Here is a 20,938-nt window from a genome sequence, read left to right as displayed (position 1 = left end):
GGAGCTGCGGTTAGTGAATGACAGAACCGCCGGCTCCCCTACATTGATAGGTATGTGAGGGGGCCACTGGGGGGTCATTCATCACCCTGTGAGGGCCCCTTACACAGTATAATGACTCCCAGTGCCCCCCATTTAGTATAATGATCCCCATTGACCCTCCATTTAGCATAATGACCACCAGAGCCCCCATTAAATATAATAACCCCTCGTGCCCCCTCCATACAGTATAACCCCCAGTGTGGGGGCGACTGGGGGTCATTATTCTGAATGGAGGGTCACTGTGGGGTCATTATACTGTGAGGGCCCTTTACATAGTATAATGACCCCCAGTGTCCCCCATTTAGTATAATGATCACCAATGACCCTCCATTCAGTATAATGACCCCCAGAGCCCCCTCCATACAGTATACCCCCAGTGTGGGGGCTACTGGGGGTCATTATTCTGAATGGGGGCGACTGGGGGTTATTATTCTGAATGCAGGGCCACAGGTGGTCATTATACAGTGTGGGGAAATTGGGGGTTCATTATACTGTGTGAAGGGTCACTAGTAGTCATTATACTGTATAGGGGCCACTGGGGGGTCATTATACCGTGTGGGAGCCACAGGGGGACATGTCAATGTAAAAAAATGCCTCATGGGGGCCCACTGGGATTTATTGCCCAAAGACCCACATGAACCTGGAGCCGGCCCTGTGCCCCCCCCCCCCAGATTTTTGGGGGGTTCCTATACCCATGAGTCCTACCACTACGCTAACTCTGGTGTGAACACGGTCTGAAGGTGATGAAGTCCAGCTCACAGCCAAGCTTCCACACAACCACATAGCAGGACAACTAATGCAATGTGAACAAAGCGAGACTGTGAGCCTCACCCATATCAGACCGTGTGATGGAGGCTTCAGACCGCGTTCACACCATAGTTAGCGTAGTGGAAAGACTCATGGGTGAGAGACCGTGACGTCGTGCATGATGGGCTCCGATGTGTTCCTGACAGGAATATATTGGCAAAAGTCTCAGCTTTTAATATCTGCTTGTATGACTAGCTAGTATAGTCAGTGGCATATCCGTTTGGTGCATTTTTTTCTGACTTATATAATTATATTTCCCTCTGCGCAATGCTCCGTTTTGTGTAGGATGCCTTTGTGGTGCATGTGGACCGCGCCGGCATCCTACATTGTACGCATTTTTTGCTGGGGATGGTCGATTGCTGCGGACCACATGCGGTGGGACTGCTCCCCCAATGAGAAACGGGCTACAGTGTTTGGGGTTTGAGCAGTTCCCCCATATCTGCCCCTATATTTCTGTGAGAAAGTTACGTCACCATCATAAGAAGTAAATGAAGACAGCACCAGCGGGATACCGGGATCTGATGGAAAAGAGAAAATGCACAAATGTGATAATAGTGATGAGGAGACCTAGAAGGGTGGACTACAGAAAGTGACGTCACCATCATAAGAAGTAAATGGAGACAGCACCAGCGGTTCTCCGAATATTACATAGAAGAGTGACGCCAGCAGGTCCGATTTCTTCTAGCTTCAGGTTACAGACATATATGAAGCATAGCGACATCTCCACTTAAAGGGATCACTTTCTCGATGTGGAATACCCCTTTCATATAAGCCTTTTTCAGGCCATACAAATCCAGACTAAACACAATGGTATCAAACACCAACCAGCATACATTAACCCTTTGTTTCCCACCATACTATTTGCGTTGTGGCTGTAAGCTCTTACATGTCACCCGACGTATGAAAGTGTCAGGTCACATTGAGATCTGTCAGCACTCCATGGGGTTGTAGATCTCTGTGGCTATGCTGTCATTAGACATCTCCGGTCACAGTAAGTATCCCAGAGCCCAGGCAGGTGTACAGCGATCCATTGCAGTGTGAAGTCAAAAAGCCGGCAAGGGCGCGCTCTTCTCGATGTCAGAGTGCCCCCTGTTGGTAGTTAAAGTAATTGTGAGCCTTCAGGCTGCCCTGACTGTGGCCGGAAGGGGTAAATTCACTTTTTTTCAGATTTCAGAAAAACTAAAAGGTTAAATAAATTAAAAAAATAATACAAAATAATAAAAAAATGGAATAAAGAATAGTATAAATAAAGAGAATAGTAATAGTATAGCGGACATTGTTTGTGTTAAATATATAAATGTACATCTATTTCTTTCTTTTTGATTTCTTCCAAATTTGTTAAGTATAGTACTTGTTTTAGCTACACATATTATATATGGGGAGGGGGGTTATACATAACATTTGCAAAAACCTTTTTTAATTTGATTTAAAAATAAAAAAATAAAAAAAAAATTACACATGTTTTGGCTCTGTACAACACTTGTTCCGGTGTTACGGTGCCACAGAATCAGCAATAGAGAAATAGGCTGCCAAAATCCAAAATGCGCTCCAGTCCTCTGAAGTCTTGTGGTGGGCCCAGCCAGTAGATAACTTATACAAAAAGTGTCCTTTTCCACAGTAAAAAAAATAATATGGTAATGGTTTTAGAAATATTTTGTCTTGAAATCTTTTGTAACAGAAAAAAATTATAAATTTTTTTTTTCCATAATTGTTATTATTTAAATATTTTTTATTTATTTTTTTAAATACTATATCTGTCATCTAATGACACAAAACAACCGTCTAAGGTGTCCTATGAATAATAATATAACATACATGTAGGCTGGCTCAGAAATACATTTATTTGCAGTTAGATAGACCTGGAGGGTAAGGAGGGGGATAAACACTCCGGAAATGAAATGATTGTTATCCTGCAAACCCCCTCTGGATCAGATACATCGATGATGTGCAGGTCCTGTGGGGGGTGACAGAGTTTGTTCCAGGAGTTTGTTGCAGCCCTGAATAGTAACACACTAGGGCTATTTTTTACGTCAGAAATTGACTCTACTATCATTTCCTTCTTAGATCTCACCATTTCACTTGACGCTGATGGGCGCATCAGTACCAATGATTTTAGGAAGCCCACGGCTACCAACAATTTGTTGAAATGGGAGAGTGGGCACCCATTGTCCCTCAAAAGAGGGATCCCAAAAGGACAATACTTAAGGGTGAGGAAGAATTGTTCTCAACTTAGTGACTTTAGGGTGGCTGTGAGAGATCTTCAGCAGAGGTTTCAGCGTCGCGGCTACCCAGCGATGTGTGAGACAGGCTTACCAACATTCACTAAGTACTAACAGGGATCTTTTGTTATCCCCCAAAAAGAGGGATACTAGTGACAATACTGTCAGAATCATTGGTACGTATGACAGTGCCCATGAGGCTGTACGCCAGGTCCTCGCTGAACACTGGGATATACTTAAATCTGATCCCGATATCGGCAGCAGGATTCCATCCAGACCCTCAGTCACTTACCGACGTAGCAACAACTTACGAGATATGTTGACACACAGTCTCTATGCAAGCCCCAAACCACAGTCCTGGTTGCGGAATCCGCTTACAGGGACGTTTCCCTGTGGATCTTGCAAATTCTGTGGATTTATAGATAAGACCAAGAGTTTCGCCAGCAGCACCTCAGACAAGACTTTTTTCATCAGGTCATTTTACAACTGCAAGTCGGTTGGTGTTATTTACATGATGACATGCGTATGCGGCATCAAAACCAAAATGGCAAAACCATCAGAGAGCTCAGGCGACGCATTGGGGAAAATAATTTCAAACAAAGGGCTGGGCACTCGCTATATCTAGAGTCAATGGTACTTTATTTAATACATTAATATAATAATATTAAAACTTAAATGATAATCACAATATTAAAACTAAATTAAATACACAGGTCTGGCCAGACTAAAAAGTACCTACAAACAATTTTAAAACCACAGGGTAAATACAACACGATGGTTATCTTGTTGACCAGTCTTCAAATTTTAGTGTAAATTTTCAGATGAAAATTCAAATAAATAATCGCAGAAAAAAGGGTATTAATGAATCCCAAAATTCGATCCAGTGTCCAACACCTTTTTGCATAAAATCGCAAATTATCCAATTTTCGTTATGAGCTTAGTTGTTTTTTTTAGTCAGCTTAATACAGCCTCAGTACATGTCTGTCGATTATATTTTACTCTTTAATCGCAAATGCTTATTTTGTCTACTCACGTATTAGGTATGCGTAGACGGCTCCGATCCACAGTCCTACTGGACCCCCCCGATTCAACAGAAGGACCATCAACCTTTGCAGCTTTAAACCCCTTTGGAAGAAATCCATTCAGGGTACACCGTATGCATCTGCAGAGCCGTGGATCATAAGGACAAAATAAGCATTTGCGATTAAAGAGTAAAATATAATCGACAGACATGTACTAAGGCTGTATTGAGCGGACTGAAGAAATTAACTAAGCTCATAGAGCAATTTGGATAACCTGCGAGCCAAGAGCCACACCGGTCCTGCACTCCTTTCAGCTTTGCGGTCACAGGCAGATCAGTGGCCAACCCCGCTCAATTTGACAGTTGGTAAAGTGGTGTGCGACAACGGTGCCAATCTGCTGAGTGCGCTGAAACAGGGCAAAATGACACACGTGCCGTGCATGGTCATGCAGCGATTCTTTGTCAAATACCCCGGGGTCCAGGATGTCTTGCAGCAGGCCAGGAAAATCGTGGGCCATTTCAGAAGATCTTACACGGCCATGGCTCGCCTTGCTGACATTCAGCGGCAACACAACCTGCCCGTCAGACGTCTTATTTGTGACTGCGTGACTCGATGTAACTCAACCTTGTATATGCTCGATAGGCTGCTCCAGCAGAAACGTGCCGTTAACGACTACCTGTACGAACTCTGCGGCAGGACATATTATGGGGAGCTTGTTTTTTTTTTTACCGCTCCAGTGGCTGCTCATGCGCGATGCATGCAGACTTCTGCGGCCATTTGATGAGATCACCAAACTGGTCAGTCACAGCCAGGGCGCCATCAGTGACATCGTACCTTACGCCTTCTTTCTGGAGCGTGCATTGCGTGGTGTCATTGATCAAGCCGTCAAGGAGCAGGAGCAGGAAGATGAGGAAGTCGCAATGCTGAATGAATTCCCAGGGGGGCTACTCCATCTGAGACAAGTCAACTGGAGTCTGAAGAGGAGTCAGAGGAGGATGGTGCCGGGGGAGAGGAGGAGGAGCAAGAAGAGCAGGCTTTAAAGCTTGCTGGGATCCCTGGTGTTGTCCGTGGCTGGGGGGAGGAGAACGAGGACGACATTTTCCTGGATGATGAGCAGGAGCCAGGCCATTACACCACTTCCAGTTTAGTGCAAATGGGGGCCTTCATGCTCCAGTGTTTGGAGAGGGACCCCCGTATAAAAAGCATAAAGGGCAAGGACCAGTACTGGGTGGCAACGTACCGCCGGTACAAACAAAAAATGGCAGAAATGTTACCACCATCACAGAGGGCTGTCAGAATGCAGCACTTCCAGGCCTCGCTTAGAGAAATGCTGCATTCTGCTTTTTTGGGCACTGGCAGAGGAATTTCCACTCACAGAGAAACAGTTGCGGGTACCAATTCAACAGCGCCTGCAAGAAGAGGGCAGTTTGAAGATGTGTTGGTCACTTCTGATGTGAGATCATTCTTTTAGCCGACCCATCGACAGCAGTTCTCTGGATCCGGCCTCAGGGAACGCCTAGACTGACAGGTATTCGACTACATCGGGTTAACGGTCGATTTGGACGCTCTGAGAAGGAAGCAACCCCTGGACTACTGGGTGGGCAGGCTTGACCTCTGGCCAGAGCTTGCACAATTTGCAATGGAACTGTTAGTTTGCCCCTCGTCAAGTGTCCTGTCTGAAAGGACGTTCAGCACAGCAGGGGGGATCGGGACCGATAAGCGCACTCGCCTAGCCCACGACAGTGTTGACTACCTCAAATTTCTAAAAATGAATGAGGCATGGATCTCGGAGTAATTCAAAACATGTGACCAATAGACCATGCTTGATTCAAATTCCTCATGACAGCCCATATCCGCCAACCACCACCACCCATAACAATGTATGGTCCCTGTCTTCAGTAAATACAGCGGCATAAAAGGCCTTTTATGTCCATTGAATGCCTAATTTTTAGGCATTCACATGACCCTCTTCCTATTGAATAAAACAAAAGTTGGATTCAAAATGGCTGACTTCAAAATGGCCGCCATGGTCACCACCCATCTTGAAAAGTTTCCCCCCTCACATATACTAATGTGCCACAAACAGGACGTTAATATCACCAACCATTCCCACTTTATTAAGGTGTATCCATATAAATGGCCCACCCTGTATTTACTGGCTGCTGTCAGTTCTGGCTGATTTAGGCCGAGCTATTACACTAAAACTGAGCAATAAACAAAATACACGTTATAACTGTATAAAATCAGGTGAACGGTGCAGGAATTGCAGCAGTTACATATGTGCCTCCCACTTGTTAAGGGACCAAAAGTAATGGGACAGAATAATAATCCTAAAATTAACTTTCACTTTTTAATACTTGGTTGCAAATCCTTTGCAGTCAATTACAGCCTGAAGTCTGGAACGCATAGACATCACCAGACGCTGGGTCTCATCCCTGGTGATGCTCTGCCAGGTCTCTACTGCAACTGTCTTCAGGTCCTGCTTGTTCTTGGTGCATTTTCCCTTCAGTTTTGTCTTCAGCAAGTGAAATGCAGCTCAATCGGATTCAGGTCCGGGGATTGACTCGGCCATTGCATAACATTCCACTTCTTTCCCTTAAAAAAACCTCTTTGGTTGCTTTTGCAGGATGCTTTGGGTCATTGTCCATCTGCATTGTGAAGCGCCGTCCAATGAGTTCTGAAGCATTTGGCTGAATATGAGCAGATAATATTGCCCGAAACACTTCAGAATTCATCCTACTGCTTTTGTCAGCAGTCACATCATCAATAAATACAAGAGAAGCAGTTCCATTGGCAGCCATATATGCCCACGCCATGACACTACCACCACCATGCTTCACTGATGAGGTGGTATGCTTAGGATCATGAGCAGTTCCTTTCCTTCTCCATACTCTTCTCTTCCCATCACTCTGGTACAAGTTGATCTTGGTCTCATCTGTCCATAGGATGTTGTTCCAGAACTATGAAGGCTTTTTTAGATGTCATTTGGCAAGCTCTAATCTGCTCTTCCTGTTTTTGAGGCTCACCAATGGTTTACATCTTGTGGTGAACCCTCTGTATTAATTCTGGTGAAGTCTTCTCTTGATTGTTGACTTTGACACACATACACCTACCTCCTGGAGAGTGTTCTTGATCTGGCCAACTGTTGTGAAGGGTGTTTTCTTCACCAGGGAAAGAATTCTTCGGTCATCCACCACAGTTTTTTTCCGGTGGATGAGGAAAAAAAGGTCTTTTGGTGTTGCTGAGCTCACCGGTGCATTCCGTCTTTTTAAGAATGTTCTAAACAGTTGTTTTGGCCGCGCCTAATGTTTTTGCCATCTCTCTGATGGGTTTGTTTTGTTTTTTCAGCCTAATGATGGCTTCACTGATAGTGACCGCTCTTTGGATCTCATCTTGAGCGTTGACAGCAACAGATTCCAAATGCAAATAGCAGACTGGAAATGACCTCTGGACCTTCTATCTGCTCATTGTAATTGGGATAATGAGGGAATAACACACACCTGGCCATGGGACAGCCGAGAAGCCAATTGTCCCATTATTTTTGGTCCCTTAACAAGTGGGAGGCACATATGCAAACTGCTGTAATTCCTGCACCGTTCACCTGATTTGGATGTAAATACCCTCAAATTACAGCTGACAGTTTGCAGGTAAAGCTGACAGTCTGCAGGTAAAGCTGACAGTCTGCAGGTAAAGCACATCTTGTTTGTTTCATTTCAAATCCATTGTGGTGATGTATAGAGACAAAAATGTTAGAATTGTGTTTAATGTCCCAATATTTATGGACCTGACTGTAAGTTTTTAAATCATCTTATCTAATTGCATATGCAACATTTGAGGGCTCATGACACCATGTCCCCCTTTCTTGCATCCGCAAAAAGGTTTGCTCATAATTAGAGTTGAGCGAACACCTGGATGTTCGGGTTCGAGAAGTTCGGCCGAACATCCCGGAAATGTTCGGGTTCGGGATCCGAACCCGATCCGAACTTCGTCCCGAACCCGAACCCCATTGAAGTCAATGGGGACCCGAACTTTTCGGCACTAAAAAGGCTGTAAAACAGCCCAGGAAAGAGCTAGAGGGCTGCAAAAGGCAGCAACATGTAGGTAAATCCCCTGCAAACAACTGTGGATAGGGAAATGAATTAAAATAAAAATTAAATAAATAAAAATTAACCAAAATCAATTGGAGAGAGGTTCCATAGCAGAGAATCTGGCTTCCCGTCACCCACCACTGGAACAGTCCATTCTCAGATATTTAGGCCCCGGCACCCAGGCAGAGGAGAGAGGTCCCGTAACAGAGAATCTGGCTTCATGTCAGCAGAGAATTAGTCTGCATGTCATAGCAGAGAATGAGGCTTCACGTCAGCCACCACTGCAACAGTCCATTGGCATATATTTAGGCCCAGCACCCAGGCAGAGGAGAGAGGTCCCGTAACAGAGAATCTGGCTTCATGTCAGCAGAGAATCAGTCTGCATGTCATAGCAGAGAATGAGGCTTCACGTCAGCCACCACTGCAACAGTCCATTGGCATATATTTAGGCCCAGCACCCAGGCAGAGGAGGGAGGTCCCGTAACAGACAATCTGGCTTCATGTCAGCAGAGAATTAGTCTGCATGTCATAGCAGAGAATGAGGCTTCACGTCAGCCACCACTGCAACAGTCCATTGGCATATATTTAGGCCCAGCACCCAGGCAGAGGAGGGAGGTCCCGTAACAGAGAATCTGGCTTCATGTCAGCAGAGAATCAGTCTTCATATCATAGCAGAGAATCAGGCTTCACGTCACCCACCACTGTAAGAGTCAATTTTCATAAATTTAGGCCCAGAACCCAGGCAGAGGAGAAAGGTCCCGTAACAGACAATCTGGCTTCATGTCAGCAGAGAATCAGTCTTCATATCATAGCAGAGAATCAGGCTTCACGTCACCCACCACTGTAAGAGTCAATTTTCATAAATTTAGGCCCAGAACCCAGGCAGAGGAGAAAGGTCCCGTAACAGACAATCTGGCTTCATGTCAGCAGAGAATCAGTCTTCATATCATAGCAGAGAATCAGGCTTCACGTCACCCACCACTGTAAGAGTCAATTTTCATAAATTTAGGCCCAGAACCCAGGCAGAGGAGAAAGGTCCCGTAACAGACAATCTGGCTTCATGTCAGCAGAGAATCAGTCTTCATATCATAGCAGAGAATCAGGCTTCACGTCACCCACCACTGTAAGAGTCAATTTTCATAAATTTAGGCCCAGAACACAGGCAGAGGAGAAAGGTCCCGTAACAGACAATCTGGCTTCATGTCAGCAGAGAATCAGTCTTCATATCATAGCAGAGAATCAGGCTTCACGTCACCCACCACTGCAACAGTCCATTGGCATATATTTAGGCCTAGCACACAGGCAGAGCAGAGAGGTCCCGTAACAGACAATCTGGCTTCATGACAGCAGAGAATCAGTCTGCATGTCATAGCAGAGAATCAGGCTTCACGTCAGCCACCACTGCAACAGTCCATTGTCATAAATTTAGGCCCAGCACCCAGGCAGAGGAGAGAGGTCCCGTAACAGAGGATCTGGCTTCATGTCAGCAGAGAATCAGTCTTCATATCATAGCAGAGAATCAGGCTTCACGTCACCCACCACTGTAAGAGTCAATTTTCATAAATTTAGGCCCAGAACCCAGGCAGAGGAGAAAGGTCCCGTAACAGACAATCTGGCTTCATGTCAGCAGAGAATCAGTCTTCATATCATAGCAGAGAATCAGGCTTCACGTCACCCACCACTGTAAGAGTCAATTTTCATAAATTTAGGCCCAGAACCCAGGCAGAGGAGAAAGGTCCCGTAACAGACAATCTGGCTTCATGTCAGCAGAGAATCAGTCTTCATATCATAGCAGAGAATCAGGCTTCACGTCACCCACCACTGTAAGAGTCAATTTTCATAAATTTAGGCCCAGAACCCAGGCAGAGGAGAAAGGTCCCGTAACAGACAATCTGGCTTCATGTCAGCAGAGAATCAGTCTTCATATCATAGCAGAGAATCAGGCTTCACGTCACCCACCACTGTAAGAGTCAATTTTCATAAATTTAGGCCCAGAACCCAGGCAGAGGAGAAAGGTCCCGTAACAGACAATCTGGCTTCATGTCAGCAGAGAATCAGTCTTCATATCATAGCAGAGAATCAGGCTTCACGTCACCCACCACTGTAAGAGTCAATTTTCATAAATTTAGGCCCAGAACCCAGGCAGAGGAGAAAGGTCCCGTAACAGACAATCTGGCTTCATGTCAGCAGAGAATCAGTCTTCATATCATAGCAGAGAATCAGGCTTCACGTCACCCACCACTGCAACAGTCCATTGGCATATATTTAGGCCTAGCACACAGGCAGAGCAGAGAGGTCCCGTAACAGACAATCTGGCTTCATGACAGCAGAGAATCAGTCTGCATGTCATAGCAGAGAATCAGGCTTCACGTCAGCCACCACTGCAACAGTCCATTGTCATAAATTTAGGCCCAGCACCCAGGCAGAGGAGAGAGGTCCCGTAACAGACAATCTGGCTTCATGTCAGCAGAGAATTAGTCTGCATGTCATAGCAGAGAATCAGGCTTCATGTCAGCCACCACTGCAACAGTCCATTGGCATATATTTAGGCCTAGCACACAGGCAGAGGAGAGGTTCATTCAACTTTGGGTAGCATCGCAATATAATGGTAAAATGAAAATAAAAATAGGATTGAATGAGGAAGTGCCCTGGAGTCCAATAATATATGGTTATGGGGAGGTAGTTAATGTCTAATCTGGACAAGGGACGGACAGGTCCTGTGGGATCCATGCCTGGTTCATTTTTATGAACGTCAGCTTGTCCACATTGGCTGTAGACAGGCGGCTGCGTTTGTCTGTAATGACGCCCCCTGCCGTGCTGAATACACGTTCAGACAAAACGCTGGCTGCCGGGCAGGCCAGCACCTCCAAGGCATAAAAGGCTAGCTCTGGCCACGTGGACAATTTAGAGACCCAGAAGTTGAATGGGGCCGAACCATCAGTCAGTACGTGGAGGGGTGTGCACACGTACTGTTCCACCATGTTAGTGAAATGTTGCCTCCTGCTAACACGTTGCGTATCAGGTGGTGGTGCAGTTAGCTGTGGCGTGTTGACAAAAGTTTTCCACATCTCTGCCATGCTAACCCTGCCCTCAGAGGAGCTGGCCGTGACACAGCTGCCTTGGCGACCTCTTGCTCCTCCTCTGCCTTGGCCTTGGGCTTCCACTTGTTCCCCTGTGACATTTGGGAATGCTCTCAGTAGCGCGTCTACCAACGTGCGCTTGTACTCGCGCATCTTCCTATCACGCTCCAGTGCAGGAAGTAAGGTGGGCACATTGTCTTTGTAGCGTGGATCCAGCAGGGTGGCAACCCAGTAGTCCGCACAGGTTAAAATGTGGGCAACTCTGCTGTCGTTGCGCAGGCACTGCAGCATGTAGTCGCTCATGTGTGCCAGGCTGCCCAGGGGTAAGGACAAGCTGTCCTCTGTGGGAGGCGTATCGTCATCGTCCTGCCTTTCCCCCCAGCCACGCACCAGTGATGGACCCGAGCTGCGTTGGGTGCCACCCCGCTGTGACCATGCTTCATCCTCATCCTCCTCCACCTCCTCCTCATCCTCGTCCTCCTCGTCCTCCAGTAGTGGGCCCTGGCTGGCCACATTTGTACCTGGCCTCTGCTGTTGCAAAAAACCTCCCTCTGAGTCACTTCGAAGAGACTGGCCTGAAAGTGCTAAAAATGACCCCTCTTCCTCATCCTCCTCCTCCTCCTCCTGGGCCACCTCCTGTTCCATCATCGCCCTAAGTGTTTTCTCAAGGAGACATAGAAGTGGTATTGTAACGCTGATAACGGTGTCATCGCCACTGGCCATGTTGGTGGAGTACTCGAAACAGCGCAACAGGGCACACAGGTCTCGCATGGAGGCCCAGTCATTGGTGGTGAAGTGGTGCTGTTCTGTAGTGCGACTGACCCGTGCGTGCTGCAGCTGAAACTCCACTATGGCCTGCTGCTGCTCGCACAGTCTGTCCAGCATGTGCAAGGTGGAGTTCCACCTGGTGGGCACGTCGCATATGAGGCGGTGAGCGGGAAGGCCGAAGTTACGCTGTAGCGCAGACAGGCGAGCAGCGGCAGGATGTGAACGCCGGAAGCGCGAACAGACGGCCCGCACTTTATGCAGCAGCTCTGACATGTCGGGGTAGTTGTGAATGAACTTCTGCACCACCAAATTCAGCACATGCGCCAAGCAAGGGATGTGCGTCAAACCGGCTAGTCCCAGAGCTGCAACGAGATTTCGCCCATTATCACACACCACCAGGCCGGGCTTGAGGCTCACCGGCAGCAACCACTCGTCGGTCTGTTGTTCAATACCCCGCCACAACTCCTGTGCGGTGTGGGGCCTGTCCCCCAAACATATGAGTTTCAGAATGGCCTGCTGACGTTTACCCCGGGCTGTGCTGAAGTTGGTGGTGAAGGTGTGTGGCTGACTGGATGAGCAGGTGGAAGAAGAGGAGGAGGAAGCCGAGAAGGAGGAGGTGGCAACAGGAGGCAAAGAATGTTGCCCTGCGATCCTTGGCGGCGGCAGGACGTGCGCCAAACAGCTCTCCGCCTGGGGCCCAGCTGCCACTACATTTACCCAGTGTGCAGTTAGGGAGATATAGCGTCCCTGGCCGTGCTTACTGGTCCACGTATCTGTGGTTAGGTGGACCTTGCTACAGATGGCGTTGCGCAGTGCACACTTGATTTTATCGGATACTTGGTTGTGCAGGGAAGGCACGGCTCTCTTGGAGAAGTAGTGCCGGCTGGGAACAACATACTGTGGGACAGCAAGCGACATGAGCTGTTTGAAGCTGTCTGTGTCCACCAGCCTAAATGACAGCATTTCATAGGCCAGTAGTTTAGAAATGCTGGCATTCAGGGCCAGGGATCGAGGGTGGCTAGGTGGGAATTTACGCTTTCTATCAAATGTTTGTGAGATGGAGAGCTGAACGCTGGCGTGTGACATGGTTGAGACGCTTGGTGACGGAGGTGGTGGTGGTGGTGTTGGTGGTACATCCCCTGTTTGCTGGGCGGCAGGTGCCAACGTTCCTCCAGAGGCGGAGGAAGAGGCCGAGGCGGCAGCAGCAGAAGAGGTAGCAGGGGGAGCCTGAGTGACTTCCTTGGTTTTAAGGTGTTTACTCCACTGCAGTTCATGCTTTGCATGCAGGTGCCTGGTCATGCAGGTTGTGCTCAGGTTCAGAACGTTAATGCCTCGCTTCAGGCTCTGATGGCACAGCGTGCAAACCACTCGGGTCTTGTCGTCAGCACATTGTTTGAAGAAGTGCCATGCCAGGGAACTCCTTGAAGCTGCCTTTGGGGTGCTCGGTCCCAGATGGCGGCGGTCAGTAGCAGGCGGAGTCTCTTGGCGGCGGGTGTTCTGCTTTTGCCCACTGCTCCCTCTTTTGCTACGCTGTTGGCTCGGTCTCACCACTGCCTCTTCCTCCGAACTGTGAAAGTCAGTGGCACGACCTTCATTCCATGTGGGGTCTAGGACCTCATCGTCCCCTGCATCGTCTTCCACCCAGTCTTGATCCCTGACCTCCTGTTCAGTCTGCACACTGCAGAAAGACGCAGCAGTTGGCACCTGTGTTTCGTCATCATCAGAGACATGCTGAGGTGGTATTCCCATGTCCTCATCATCAGGAAACATAAGTGGTTGTGCGTCAGTGCATTCTATGTCTTTCACCGCTGGGGAAGGGCTAGGTGGATGCCCTTGGGAAACCCTGCCAGCGGAGTCTTCAAACAGCATAAGAGACTGCTGCATAACTTGAGGCTGAGACAGTTTCCCTGGTATGCATGGGGGTGATGTGACAGACTGATGGGGTTGGTTTTCAGGCGCCATCTGTGCGCTTTCTGCAGAAGACTGGGTGGGAGATAATGTGAACGTGCTGGATCCACTGTCGGCCACCCAATTGACTAATGCCTGTACCTGCTCAGGCCTTACCATCCTTAGAACGGCATTGGGCCCCACCATATATCGCTGTAAATTCTGGCGGCTACTGGGACCTGAGGTAGTTGGTACACTAGGACGTGTGGATGTGGCAGAACGGCCACGTCCTCTCCCAGCACCAGAGGGTCCACTAACACCACCACGACCATGTCCACGTCCGCGTCCCTTACTAGATGTTTTTCTCATTGTTATGGTTCACCACAACAACAAATATATTATTTGGCCCAATGTATTGTATTCAAATTCAGCGGGATATAAATTTGAGGCCTAGTATTTAGGCGCTGGGTGACCGGTATGGATTTAGTGACAGAATTAGACTTGGAAATGCACAGAAGCGTGTGTGTGAAGTTATTCTGAATGACCCAATGTGCACCTTGAATATTATATACCCTTTTTGGGATAGATTTCAAATAGCTCTGATATAGCAGGAACCACTAAATTATGAAATTGCTAAATTGGGAATTGTACTTCAACCCAGAACAAAAAATGTGCTTTGACGGGCACTAAATAACTTTCCCAGCTACAACAGGACAACGGTAACGAGAGATTTAGAGGGATTTAAATTTGAGGCCTAGTATTTAGGCGCTGGGTGACAGGTATGGGTTTAGTGACAGAATTAGACTTGGAAATACACAGTAGCGGGTGTGTGTGAAGTTATTCTGAATGACCCTATGTGCACCTTCAATATTATATACCCTTTTATGGATAGATTTCAAATAGCTCTGATATAGCAGAAACCACTAAATTATGAAATTGCTAAATTGGGAATTGTACTTCAACCCAGAACAAAAAATGTGCTTTGACGGACACTAAATATCTTGCCCAGCAACAACAGTACAGCGGTGGGTAACGAGAGATTTAGAGGGAATTAAATTTGAGGCCTAGTATTTAGGCGCTGGGTCACCGGTATGGATTTAGTGACAGAATTAGACTTGGAAATACACAGTAGCGGGTGTGTGTGAAGTTATTCTGAATGACCCTATGTGCACCTTCAATATTATATACCCTTTTAGGGATAGATTTCAAATAGCTCTGATATAGCAGAAACCACTAAATTATGAAATTGCTAAATTGGGAATTGTACTTCAACCCAGAACAAAAAATGTGCTTTGACGGACACTAAATATCTTGCCCAGCAACAACAGTACAGCGGTGGGTAACGAGAGATTTAGAGGGATTTAAATTTGAGGCCTAGTATTTAGGCGCTGGGTGACAGGTATGGGTTTAGTGACAGAATTAGACTTGGAAATGCACAGAAGCGTGTGTGTGAAGTTATTCTGAATGACCCAATGTGCACCTTCAATATTATATACCCTTTTTGGGATAGATTTCAAATAGCTCTGATATAGCAGGAACCACTAAATTATGAAATTGCTAAATTGGGAATTGTATTTCAACCCAGAACAAGAAATGTGCTTGAACGGACACTAAATAACTCGCCCAGCTACAGCACTAGGGACAGATTTAGCTGGATATAAATTTGAGGCCTAGTATTTAGGCGCTGGGTGACCGGTATGGATTTAGTGACAGAATTAGACTGGGATATGGCCAAAAAATAAACAGACTATTGCTGGTTAAATGCACTTGGTGTGACAGCTTCACCCTGATGTAGGCTTTAGCCAAAAAACAACCACACCATTGAGGGTTAAATGCACTTGGTGACAGGCGCAGCTTGCCCCTGATTTTGTATATGGCCAAAAAATGAACAGACTATTGCTGGTTAAATGCACTTGGTGTGACAGCTTCACCCTGATGTAGGCTTTAGCCAAAAAACAACCACACCATTGAGGGTTAAATGCACTTGGTGACAGGCGCAGCTTGCCCCTGATTTTGTATATGGCCAAAAAATGAACAGACTATTGCTGGTTAAATGCACTTGGTGTGACAGCTTCACCCTGATGTAGGCTTTAGCCAAAAAACAACCACACCATTGAGGGTTAAATGCACTTGGTCGCAGCTTGTGCTGGCGCACCACAAGACACAAAATGGCCGCCGATCACCCCAGAAAAATGAGACTGACAAACGGTCTGTGCAGCCTAAAAACAGTGAGCAATTGAGGATCAGCAGCTCAATGATCCACAGCTGCAGATCGATCAGTTAATCAAGTCCTTTGGAGGAGTTAATCTGCCTAATCTCGCCCTACTGTCACAGCTGCAACCTCTCCCTACGCTAATCAGAGCAGAGTGACGGGCGGCGCTATGTGACTCCAGCTTAAATAGAGGCTGGGTCACATGGTGCTCTGGCCAATCACAGCCATGCCAATAGTAGGCATGGCTGTGATGGCCTCTTGGGGCAAGTAGTATGACGCTTGTTGATTGGCTGCTTTGCAGCCTTTCAAAAAGCGCCAAGAAAGCGTCACAAAAGCGCGAAGAAAGCGACGAACACCGAACCCGAACCCGGACTTTTACGAAAATGTCCGGGTTCGGGTCCGTGTCACGGACACCCCAAAATTCGGTACGAACCCGAACTATACAGTTCGAGTTCGCTCATCCCTACTCATAATATAACACTTCTTACCTCCTTTGTCCATTTCCATGTTATTGACTCGGTGTTTATGTGAAGCTGTTCTCCACTGACGGCCCATGGTGTAAAATTTCCTATTTCCACCTTACGGACATCCATCTGTGTGGTCTTATTTATAAATATCCAGTTTATTATCTTATATGGATGTACAGCTTCACCCTCTTCATTAAAGTAATATGAAGGTTTCATTGGATCCAGTGGATTCTTCATCCATTGTAGGTAGAGCTGTAACCTCCGTGTGTAATGTCTGACTCTGGTCATTGAGTTTTCTCCATATTGGTCTCCTATAAATGAGAACATTTCATGTAGAGCTTTTGCCAGGACTTCTACTGCATAATACAGTCGCGGAGAGACCCCTGATGAGAGGTAATTCCTCATACTTGCCATAGTATATGTATTAGTGTAATTATACTCTATATCAGTATAATTATATGAAATGAAGGAATCTTTATCTCCAGTTTCTGCTATTATATCTAATAATGTCCACATAGGCTCTAAATGGTATATATCGGGGAGTTTCCTGTAATTTCTCACCAAATCTTCCTCTCCTGGAAAAGTCTGTGATGAAAATTCAACTGCTAGACTTCCATTCAGTTCTGGGTACTGATGTTCTAGAATGAAGTTACTGGAAGCCCAGGATGGTGGAAGGATAAAGAATTTGTCTATAAATACAGATGAATGGTAGTATAGTAATCGATCTCCATTGAGAGATAAGGTCCCACACATTATAATGATATTGATTTGTGGATTCTTCAAAACTTGTAAAATCCGCTCATTGTCGTTGACAATCTGCTCTGTAAGTTTTATGGTGAAGGCGGCACAGATCCCGTGCTCTCTCATGTACTTTGTCAGTATTTGCAGCTCATTCTCTCCGGTATCATCATCCGTCACTAAAATCCCAACCCAGGTCCAGCCAAAGTGCTCCAACAGTTTGGTGACGACCATATTGTGGATGTTGTGATTCTGGACAGTTCTGAAGACATGTGGATAGAGGAATCTATCGGATAATGAGTGTTCGGTGGCTCCATAGCTGATCTGCAGGACACAGGAGAAAAGATTTCCATGTAGAACATTTAATATTCAATTATTTAGTAGGGAAGTCAAAAGAAAACTCCCAATAAGACCTGGACTGAACGACTACATGAATGTGAGGTACAAAAAAATTATCTTTGAGATTCATAAATGATTTTCTCATAGGGTCACATGGTGACCCTAATGTCAGACATGACATTCTGAGCCCCAAGAGTCCACTGGTTATATAATGTAATAAATACAAGAATAAAGGATTTCATATACCAATATTCAGTCGTGGCCAAAAGTTTCGCTGCTTAAGTTTTTATAATAGCAATTTGCGTATACTCCAGAATGTTATGAAGAGCGATCAGATGAATTGCATCGTCCTTCTTTGCCATGAACATTAACTTAATCCCAAAAAAAACTTTCCACTGCATTCCATTGCTGTCATTAAAGGACCTGCTGAGATCATTTCAGTAATTGTCTTGTTAACTCAGGTGAGAATGTTGACGAGCACAAGGCTGGAGATCATTATGTCAGGCTGATTGGGTTAAAATGGCAGACTTGACCTGTTAAAAGGAGGGTGATGCTTGAAATCATTGTTCTTCCATTGTTAACCATGGTGACCTGCAAAGAAACGCGTGCAGCCATCATTGCGCTGCATAAAAATGGCTTCACAGGCAAGGATATTGTGGCTACTAAGATTGCACCTCAATCAACAATTTATAGGATCATCAAGAACTTCAAGGAAAGAGGTTCAATTCTTGTTAAGAAGGCTTCAGGGCGTCCAAGAAAGTCCAGCAAGCACCAGGATCGTCACCTAAAGAGGATTCAGCTGCGGGATCGGAGTGCCACCAGTGCAGCGCTTGCTCAGGAATGGCAGCAGGCAGGTGTGAGCGGATCTGCACGCACAGTGAGGCGAAGGCTTTTGGAAGATGGCCTGGTGTCAAGAAGGGCAGCAAAGAAGCCACTTCTCTCCAAAAAAAACATCAGGGACAGATTGATCTTCTGCAGAAAATATGGTGAATGGACTGCTGAGGACTGGGGCAAAGTCATATTCTCTGATGAAGCCTCTTTCCGATTGTTTGGGGCATCAGGAAAAAGGCTTGTCCGGAGAAGAAAAGGTGAGCGCTACCATCAGTCCTGTGTCATGCCAACAGACCATTCATGTGTGGGGTTGCGTCTCATCCAAGGGAGTGGGCTCACTCACACTTTTGCTCAAAAACACAGCCATGAATAAAGAATGGAACCAAAACACCCTCCAACAGCAACTTCTTCCAACAATCCAACAACAGTTTGGTGAAGAACAATGCATTTTCCAGCACGATGGAGCACCGTGCCACAAGGCAAAAGTGATAACTAAGTGGCTCGGGGACCAAAACGTTGACATTTTGGGTCCATGGCCTGGAAACTCCCCAGATCTTAATCCCATTGAGAACTTGTGGTCAATCCTCAAGAGGCGGGTGGACAAACAAAAACCCACTAATTCGGATAAACTCCAAGAAGTGATTATGAAAGAATGGGTTGCTATCAGTCAGGAATTGGTCCAGAAGTTGATTGAGAGCATGCCCAGTCGGATTGCAGAGGTCCTGAAAAAGAAGGGCCAACACTGCAAATACTAACTCTTTGCATAAATGAATGTCATGTAATTGTCGATAAAAGCCTTTGAAACGTATGAAGTGCGTGTAATTATATTTCACTACATCACAGAAACAACTGAAACAAAGATCTAAAACCAGTTTAGCAGCAAACTTTGTGAAAACTAATATTTGTGTCATTCTCAAAACTTTTGGCCTCGACTGTACATTCCTCAACATTGAAATTTCAACACCAAGAAGGATAAGCAATAGACTGAGATGTCAGCTAGGCTGAGATGTCAGAAGAGATCGGTGTTGTGTGTCCCGGTAGCTTGGAGAACAACAATGAATTGGAATGATGGCAAGAGGTCAGAATTTAATTACAAAATGGCACATAATGATCCATTCTGTAATGCAAGTGAAATTGGACATCGCATCCCAAGCCTAGGGCGGCAAACTGTGTCTACACAAACCAATAGAAGGTGTGTGCATGACACAAGGCTATCAGCCAGACATCCAGCTACAGATGTTAAACTGACTTCACAACTCACCCCCTGGAATCGTCAGAGAACCAGGGGATCACAACTACTGCAATCTTGCTTGACTAAGTGGGTAAAGAAACCAAAAACCATAGAACATATAGAGTACAACTTCTCTGCATCTCCATGAGGTAGTAGGCCTTGGGCCCAGAAGGGTTAAAACAAAAAATGGTGTATACCCGACCACCTAGAACAAAAAACAACATAAATATAAAAATACTACCCAGTAAAGTCAAGCATATCACTCAAATAGGATGTTCTGCAGACATCTTCTTTTTTGGAGACTTGGTACTGGCGGCTTTCTTCCAGGGCTCCATGTGCGGCAAAAATGGCAAAGTCTCTTGATCTTGCAATGGCAGCCATAAAGGGACCTTTAGTGGTTCCATATCCAATTGACTCCAGGTGGCTTTATCCAGGTCTACAGGCGTATGGTAGATTTGACACGGTGCGTAATGTGTCTACTGCCCTGAATTCTGGTAGGCATTTGATTCATATATTCTTCCTCCTGCTACGGTTCTGCTGGTCTATAAAAGCTAGTGCCCTACTAATATTATTAGCTTGATTGGCCACCTGTGAGGCCAAGACCCCTGAGTAAGAGGTCACTCCAGCTTGCAAGGTCTCCAAACTCTACACCCGCTGAACAATCTGTTGTACATCTGTCTCAATGTCAGCTAGCTCAGACAACACAGGTTTCATAGCCGGTAACAATGTCTTTTTCAGATATGCCGTTGAGATAGGCGCAAGTGCGGTGCCTTGTTCACCATCTATAACACTCTCCATGTCGGTAGCTTCGCCATCTGCTCCTCCTTTGTCTGCCCCTGGAGCCATCTTGGAAGACTTATTCGTTGAGCAAGCACCCATTTGTCTCCAGTGACAGCAACATTACTTGTGCTATACCTCCTGTTTAACGTTTGTGCATCCTAAATATCAGTGACAATAATTCGGTGTAATTTTTTTATTAGCCGGTGGTGACATCGACATTACTTGCGCTATACCTCCTGTTTAATGTCTGCAATTCCATATGGACTTTATGGGCTTTAGGTGTTTCGGTATGTCACCTTTCTTTTCTCTCCCTGTTCTGACCATTATAAGCAAGTACTGCTCTCTGTGCGGCGGTATTCCAGTGCTTAGTGTGATGGAGCTGTGGGCTCAAGCATTAGTGTTGGGCGAGCATGCTATGCAATGCTCCAGT

The 20,938-nt window shown here is 46.1% G+C and overlaps 1 protein-coding gene across 1 annotated transcript in view; it reads right to left on the bottom strand.

The window, feature by feature from the left end:
* LOC122923506 (vomeronasal type-2 receptor 116-like) overlaps positions 1-20,574 on the bottom strand; it is a 38,957-nt gene extending 18,383 nt beyond the window's left edge. The window contains exons 1-3 of the mRNA XM_044274368.1: positions 20,401-20,574; positions 17,151-17,651; positions 16,602-16,724 (exon numbers count right to left, since the gene is read on the bottom strand). Of these exons, the coding sequence (XP_044130303.1) occupies positions 16,602-16,724; positions 17,151-17,651; positions 20,401-20,574 (798 nt within the window). The remainder of the gene's footprint in view (positions 1-16,601; positions 16,725-17,150; positions 17,652-20,400) is intronic.
* Positions 20,575-20,938: the final 364 nt, after the last annotated feature.

The sequence above is a fragment of the Bufo gargarizans genome, chromosome 1, assembly GCF_014858855.1.
Source record: "Bufo gargarizans isolate SCDJY-AF-19 chromosome 1, ASM1485885v1, whole genome shotgun sequence".
Lineage (NCBI taxonomy): Eukaryota > Metazoa > Chordata > Amphibia > Anura > Bufonidae > Bufo > Bufo gargarizans.
Note: the sequence above shows the minus strand (reverse complement) of the source record. Positions and strands in the feature narration are given on the sequence as shown.